At 43.9% G+C, this 8141-nt stretch overlaps 2 protein-coding genes across 2 annotated transcripts in view; both read left to right on the top strand.

Moving 5' to 3' along the window:
* Positions 1-1532: 1532 nt before the first annotated feature.
* On the top strand, positions 1533-3113 carry LOC119279905 (glutathione S-transferase 1-like). Its single transcript, XM_037561169.1, has 3 exons — positions 1533-1784; positions 1958-2006; positions 2537-3113. Exons 1-3 carry the CDS (start codon positions 1542-1544, stop codon positions 2983-2985), a joined length of 741 nt encoding a protein of 246 aa, XP_037417066.1. The 5' UTR covers positions 1533-1541; the 3' UTR covers positions 2986-3113.
* Positions 3114-7164: 4051 nt separating this feature from the next.
* LOC119358163 (methionine S-methyltransferase-like) overlaps positions 7165-8141 on the top strand; it is a 12751-nt gene continuing 11774 nt past the window's right edge. Inside the window, exon 1 of the mRNA XM_037624841.1 lies at positions 7165-7543. Coding sequence (XP_037480738.1) covers positions 7240-7543 — 304 coding nt within the window. The 5' untranslated portion in view covers positions 7165-7239. The remainder of the gene's footprint in view (positions 7544-8141) is intronic.

Raw genomic sequence — 8141 nt, 5'->3', positions numbered from 1 at the left:
AAGGGCATGGTTTGGATATTTGGTTTGACCATCCACATAAATATCCTCCTCATTTGACTTCATTGGAAATGTTTAACATGCTGACAGAGCTTGAAATCCAATTTTTGGGCAGGGAAGCTTGAAGGAAATTGCTATTGGGGTAACATTCCATGACCCAGATTGGGTGGAGAATGCTTATGGGCTGGGCAGGCCACCAAATAGTTGGGCCTCACTTAGTGTGCTGGTTTCTTTAGCATATTAATGGTAACTAGAGGCTAACGCACCGTTCTCTTCACTGGTGGAATGTCATTTTCTCTAGCAGGTTATTGTAGTCGGTTTTTTCTTCTCATTTTATCTGTGTTGGCTTAGGTTTTAATTATGTTCTGGCGGTGTTTCTTTCATTTGTATACCATGAATCCATGATGGGCTGTCATTAGAGATGATATTTGTTCTGAAAAAAGAGTGAAGTCGTTTGATGTATGGCTGTGGTGTCCTTACATGTTTCGCCTTGGCGTCAACCGGTGGTTGTTGTGCGAGCCACTTGGGAGCTCCTTTTTTTATATATCGCCTCGGGAGTTCTTATTTCCAAAGTGAAACCAGGGATTAGATGCTACAACGTTCACATGGGTTGGGACACGAAGCTCTCGCTCATTAGCTTGACTCCCGGCTCCACTCGCTCGCTCCACTGCTGGCTCATAATAAGCCAGCTACCTTTTTTATTTTTTTAAAGGTTCGCTGAAACCAAAAGATATTCATGGATTTTAGAAAAAAAGATTTTTGAAACTTTGTTAATTAAGAAAACCATGATTTTTTAAAAAGTATTCATATATTTCAAAATATGTTTGAAATTTAAATTTAACTTAGAAAATTTAAGGCCCCAACGACCCCATAGCCCTCAACGCACCAGGAGGCTTCAAATCTAGGGAGCTTAGTATCTTAATTCAAATCTAGGGTGCTGCATATATGTTTTTTTTAGCAAGATCAAATTCAAATTCAAAGAACATCCCAAACAGATTATTCTTAACTACGAGCTCACTCTTCATACAAGGCAAGATGAGACACAAAATCTTATGCCATTGGGTGCATCCATTCTCAGATTGATGTACCTTTGTTGTTGAAAAAGTCTGACGAAATTAAACACATGTGGAGTATCAACTAATTAACGGTTCAGTAGCTTGGAGGTGTCACTTTTCATTTCTTCTTCTTCTTTTTTTTTTTTTTTGCGAGTCACTTTTCATTTCTTCATGAATAAGGTAAACTTTCAGTCACTGCAAAAACTGTCAGTTTATTATAATCTAGTATATGCCAGATTCATTGTCTACTCGACAGGGCAAGCTAGGTGGCAATTAAGTTGTCAACTGCTCTCTCACATCCGGTAGCCTCGATCGTACTATTAATTAATTGTGCTTCATTGCCAAGTAAGTGTGACAATTGACCGGTGCTACCTGTGCATTACTTCGTTGCTAGGTAATGTCAAAACCAGATGGTATGCTTCGAACTGCATGCAATGAGTTGACCACTAGTTATCTATAAAAAGCACACCTTTGGCCTTTGGGTCAAGTATGTACACCACAAAATCCATCATTCCCAAGGATCTCCTTGTCCTTCGTCTTGGCTCCACAACATCACAACTGATACTAGTAAGTAAGAAAATAATGGCTCCGGTGAAGGTGTACGGGCTGCCCATGAACGGAAGCGTGGCGCGCGTTCTGGCATGCCTAGAGGAAGTGGGAGCTGAGTATGAGGTCGTGGCCGTCGACCTACACACCGGCGAGCACAAGAGGCTGCCACATCTTGCTCGTAATGTATGTTGCCGTCATGTCCCTCTTTGATTACATACACGCTATGTATCTATCTTCTTGCCTCTTTGATTATATAGTTGTGTTGTTGTAAGGCTAATTAGATGCATCAAGTTACATGACTCAACACTTCGCGAAAGCTGATAAGGATTTCTTTTCCTTATCTCTGTTTTTCACAGCCCTTCGGCCAGGTCCCTGCGTTCCAGGATGGAGACCTGGTCCTCTTTGGTGAGTAGCTTGCTTACTTACTTTGTGTGATGTTGTAGTTATAATATGATTTACACTATCATTTACTATTGGTAGCGCCGTGGTTGATGTCTCAATCAAGATAGCTATTTTATCAGATGATGGTAGGTTGTAAAATGCCAAAGTCATGTCTCCTTTTTCAACTAGTTAAGCACATCCTCCAGGTCACTAGGCTAGTATATACTTCAGGAATTTTTCCTAGTTATATTGCTTGATATTTTTATTCTTTTTTATATAAAGATAAGATAATACTTCAAATAACTAGAACATCTTGAGTGAAAGGGGGAAGGCCCCGTATTGTGCCACTGAATTATTCCAAATGTGCTATGTTTTGAAAAAAAAAAGAGATAAGAAATGCCTTGCATTGCAAAGGATTGGCTATGTGGTAATTAAATTTTTTTGGCCCTTGATGCAAAAAAAATAAGAACGTGAATTCATATAATGTTTTTAGAAAATCAGATCTCTGTAACTAGTTGAATTGTTTGCATGTATAACTAGTTGATTTCTGACAGAATCACGTGCAATCTCAAAGTATATACTTCGGAAAGGATCATCAGATTTACTGAGGGAAAACAACCTCTCTGAGTCCGCAATGGTTGATGTGTGGCTTGACGTCGAATCCCAGAAATTTGACAGCGTCATGCTGCCAATCATCTTTCAAGGTCTCGTCATCCCGGTTTACATGGGTGGGACTAGCGATCTCAAAGTTCTTGAAGAAAACCTAGAGAAACTGAAGGAAATCATGGAAGTCTATGAGGAACGCTTGTCCAAGTACAAGTACTTGGCAGGAGATTTCATTAGCTTAGCGGACATTAGTCATTTCCCAATGGTTCACCTATTGCATGAAACTCCCTATGCGGCGGTGCTTGATGCATATCCACATGTGAAAGCATGGATTGCTGGCGTAATGGATCGGCCTACTGTGAAGAAGGTCATGGGGCTTATGAAGACATTTGGTTGACAAATAACTATATGGTAATTTGTGTGCATTAAAGATGAATGTTGTTGGAACATGATGTGGTTGTGGTTTCAAAATGCTATGATTTCAATAAAGGGACAAAATATGTAATAGATAGTGCCTCTTTGCTCTGAGTTAGTTTAATTGTCATGTATTGGTCATATTTCATTAATTTATAGTGTGTTCATTCTTCCCATTTTCCTATGACTGCATTTTAATTGAAGTGATTTAATCATTAAAATTGTAGCAAAACCGCATTGCTTTAAGTATAGAACGTGTATTTGGTAGGATCTTATAGTTCTAGCTGCCTCTTAACCACCGAGATGTGGGTGATATGTAGAAGCAGAATAGAGAGGCCTTGAAATCATTAATTTGGTCTATATATGGACATAGGTTGTTGAGGAAAAGGTGAAAAAAAGCAAAGAAACATTCTAAATTGTTGAGTATCGTGATTATTAGGAAAGTTAGGATAGTGTAGGATATTATTCTACCTTCTCTTGTATACTCTAAGCAGCTCATGTACTCACTATATATACGCCCACGAGGCTCAAGCAATACAACAACGATTTCACCAAATCCCTCTCTCCCTTTTAACATGGTATCAGCCTAACTGATCCAAATCCTAGCCGTCGACCGCCACTTCCACACCGTGCCGCCATAGGGCAGTTGATCTCCATGCTCGCCACCGGGGGCCGCGCCGCCCGTACCTAGGGTTCGCTCGTCGGTCGTGTTGATCGGCTGCCCTAGAGAGTCTTTTTCTCGATCCGTTGATTAAGGTTTTCTCTTTCGCTGATCTCGATGTTCTTTTTTGGTTTTCCGATCTAAGATCAGCATGCGTCGCCCGCCACAGTTCGTCTTGCAGATATCTCATCGTCCGTCTCTGAGTATGTGCTTCCGATCGAGCAACAAGGTGCAGCTGCATCGTCCGTTTCATGATTTTCCCAGCGACTGCATCAACCCGCGCGCTATCGATGCGTCGCCCTTAGGGTCGTAGTGCCGCGGCCCGCGGTCCACCGCCGTCCTGAGGTCGTCTGTTTCAGTTGTCTCTGTGGCTGCATCGACCCTCGCGCCGCCGCTTCGTCGCCCCGTCGGGCCGTAGCGAGCGTGGCACGCAGCCCCTACTGCCGTCCCGTGGTTTCTTCGCGGCTGCACTGACCCGCGCGATGCCGCTGCGTCGCCCTTCGGGCCGTACTGTCGCGGCCCACGGTCGACCGCTACCCCGAGGCCGTCCTCTCCAGGCCATCCCCGTGGCTGCACCGACCCTTGAGTTGCCGCTGCGTCGCCCCATCGGATCATAGCGAGCGTGGCACGCGGTCCTTGCCGCCCTGAGGTCTTCCCCGCCGTCGCCCCGACCTGCGTGCTGCCGCTGCATCGCCCCTTCAGGCCGTAGCGGCGCGGCACGCGGTCCACTTCGCTGTCCACGCGCGTTGACCTCTGTGTGGTATGCACCCCGCCACCCTCCTAGGCACGGGACCGCCACCGACCGCGCCGGTCTTCGTCACGCTGTCAGGTTCTTCCTCGCCTACTTCGAGCACCGTCGTCGCGCATCTGACCTAGCCACCGCTGTCGCCTCCTCAGGTCGCCGCCGCCGCTCTTTTTCCCGGTCCACAACGACTAACTCGACACCGGCCACCCCGACTCGACATCGACCACGGCGTCCCTCGCACGGCTACCTCAACCACTGCTACACCACCCTACGCTCTCGGCTACCTCGACAAATGGCACAAAGGGCTACCTTGCTTGAGCAACCTCGTTGGTTGCCACTCTAGCCATAACTTCCGCGATGCATCGCCCGTTACGACTGTGGGGGGTGTCCGTTGGCTTGCCTTCGGATTCTTTTCCAGTCTCACCGTCTGCGTAGCTACCGTTGTTACTGCGGGGGGATATTAAGTACCGTGATTATTAGGAAAGCTAGGATAGTGTAGGATATTATTCTACCTTCCCTTGTACTTCAAGCAGATCATGTACTCACTATATATATGCCCACGAGGCTCAAGCAATACAACAACGATTCCACCAAATCCCAAATCCCTCTCTCCCTTCTAACATAGAGGATCAGAAGTTCAAGTGCCAACTTAGAAATCTGAGGCATATTTTTTCCGCCCTTCATCTTCCATTCCTCCTTTGCCTCGGATTGGCCACTTTGCCTTGAGTTGGAAGCATAGTTCTAAGAGTCAATTTTTTTCAAGAGTATATACTCCATATAGAACCCTATTTGTGGAACATGTGCACATATTTTGACCAAGGTTGTGGCTTTAAGCTTACATCATACTGTCTAGGTAAGGTGAAGTACTACACTATGATAGCAGCCAATATGGGAGGCAGATTCTCATGTCTTCATAATGCTCTACTAAGGTTAATTCGATATTTATTCAACTCGTACTTTCTAGAGAAGTATACTTTTGGACTCATAATTTCATGACCCAACACATACCCAAAACCAAGAGAACACAATCAGGTTAGTTAAAAAAACAAGAAGAGAAAACGATAGACAAAAAACGACTCGTTAAAGCAATACGAATCATAGGAAAATTGACAGCATTAATCAAGATAAAATTTGCATTTCAACAAAAAAGATTAAACTTAAGGAGGAGTGCCCTTCAAATAAAAATCAGACATCTTGGCATGCATATTGTATTCTTTAGTAAAAGGCGGAAGAATAGTCCAAATCATCATCTATTTTAGAACGAAGCAAGTGCTCTGCCTTGCAAAAATGTTGTATAAATTAGGCCGAAATTCTTGTCTTTGCACTTGTAGGATCCAACAAAGGAAGCAGGATATACGCAAGTTGCATGCTAACATAATTCGACAATGATCCACTTGGTTCCTTAACTATTAATACATGATGAAGGAGCCCAAGATAATGGGCTAGATGATCAATCATGCATCAGTGTGAGAGATAAAATACCGGCAAGTTGCAACTGGGGATGCCTACATTTACCTACTCAACAACTTTTTTCCAGCAAACTATGATATTGTATGGATTAATAAGTTCATAACTCATACTCCCTCCGTTTCTTTATATAAGGTGCATTTATTTTTTCAAAAGTCAAACGAGTGCATGTTTAACACAGTTTTTAGAAAAATATATTAATACCCACAATATAAAATTTACATTATTTGGTCCATCATGAAGTTATTTTCATATTTTATTTATTAGGTATATAGTATGTGTTGTTATTTTATTATATAATCCCGGTCAAACATTCAAATGGTTGACTTGCATGAAAATTAATACACCTTATATTCTGAAACGGAGGGAGGGAGTACTAGGCATGAAAATGAACAAACAAAAGGGCCTAAAAAGGCAGTTCCATTGTTGTTTGTTTTATCGGTTTTCGTCAATGAAAATCGGGGCCGAGATGCATGGTCCTTATTTTGTAAATAAAAAACCCAGAAGCAAGCTCGCATCAGTAATTACCTTCACCCCTGCTGCATCTTGACGTATTAGTTTGTTAATTCGATTACTTAGACGACTCATGTATCATGAGTCATGCATGACACTAGTTAATGAAGTGGACATGCATGTTAAACAAGTAAAAGGTGCACCACTAACGAATACAAGATCTAGCAGCCAGGTCGATCGACCCACTTGTGCATGCACAAGGAATTAAATTAAAGCCAACACTGATCTAGATGCAGTTGCAGCGCAGGTTCCTTGACGGCCCTTGGTGCCATGAAAGATGCATGATTTACTCATGGTCCTAAAAGAATAGATGCATGATACCTACGACTCCCTCAGTAACAAAGACGTATTTTATGTTTGTATCCCTTAATGCTTCATTTTGAGTCAATAAAATTCATCGTTTATAGAAATAAGTACTTCTGTTCCTAATGTAAATGAACTGCAAAAACGCTCTTACAAAGTTATACGAAGGTTGATGCACTTATTTTGGGACGGAGGGAGTAGCAGATTGACTAGATGATGAATTGAATACATATACAATTTGACGTGCGGACGTAGAGGCATCACAATTCCAATTCCCATAGTGCATGTCAATGATCGATAATGTGCATGCATCTCCAGCCACATGCATGTGAATGATCAGTTGGTGTGCGTTGATCTCGATTGATTTGGACAGTGATCTTTCCTCTTTCGCAGTTTTAATTAATTAGTCGATCGCATCGAGCCAGCGAGCGATCACCACACCATATATATCATCAGTTCACACACCAACTAGCTACAGAGCCAGCCACACATACGCCAACAGCTAATCCCTTCTTCTTCCTTCCCGCGATCGGTGAGCTCTGATCGCCATGGGCAGCGTCGCCGCCGCCGTGCAGGATGACTCCACGTCGCCGTCGGAGCTGGAGGCGGCGTTCCTCGAGCGGTGCGCGGCGTCGGGCGACGCGGCCTACGGCGAGCTGAGGGAGCTGTTGTCCCGCCTCCACGACCCGGCCACGAGGCAGGAGGCCAGGATCTTTCTCACCGGGCTCCGCCGCCGCTCCTGCTCCGACCCCGGTGGCGAGGAAGGATTCTTCCGGCGGTACGGGTTCTGCGTCCGGGAGCTGCTGCTCCACGACTCACGCTGCGGCCTCCCCATCACCACCCTCTCCTCAGGTACACCACCTCCTCTCAAACAAGCATCAAATTACCCACCCATCTCTCTCTCTCTCTCTCCGTCGATCATTCTCAACCACGCATCAAATGATCCGCACATCTCTCTCTCCGCCGATCGATGGATCATCGATCATTCTCAGCTAAGAAGAGAGCTAGTGAGGAATATTTCCTGTCCTTTTTATTTGCGTGTGTAGTATATTTATGTCTGGCCGTATGCATCGATTGATGCAGAGACCGAGGGTTTAACCTCTTTTTCAAAAAAGAGAGTATATTTATGTATGTTCTGTTCTTGCTGTCATTGTCTGATGACGATTAGAGGAAGGCCTAGCGAGGAATATGGATTTTTCTATGCATGTTAACAGCACTAACCACAGCTTAAGCTAGACGGAGTCAAGTCAACCTCCAAGTCTTTACATTAGAAAACTGAGGGTTTCTTTTCTTTTTGAGGAACATTAGAAAACTGAGGTAGCACTAATTTCCACATGATCTACCTACTGTATTTTGGCTTGGTTTACGCCAAAAAAGAGAGGAGAAATACACCATCTTTATCTCTGCAAAAATACAACCACATTGCGATCGACAAGTACACCATCTTTAT

Source organism: Triticum dicoccoides, chromosome 1A (genome assembly GCF_002162155.2).
Source record: "Triticum dicoccoides isolate Atlit2015 ecotype Zavitan chromosome 1A, WEW_v2.0, whole genome shotgun sequence".
In the NCBI taxonomy this organism is placed as follows: Eukaryota; Viridiplantae; Streptophyta; class Magnoliopsida; order Poales; family Poaceae; genus Triticum; species Triticum dicoccoides.
The sequence above is the reverse complement of the archived record's forward strand: the minus strand, read 5'-3'. Positions and strand labels throughout refer to the sequence as shown.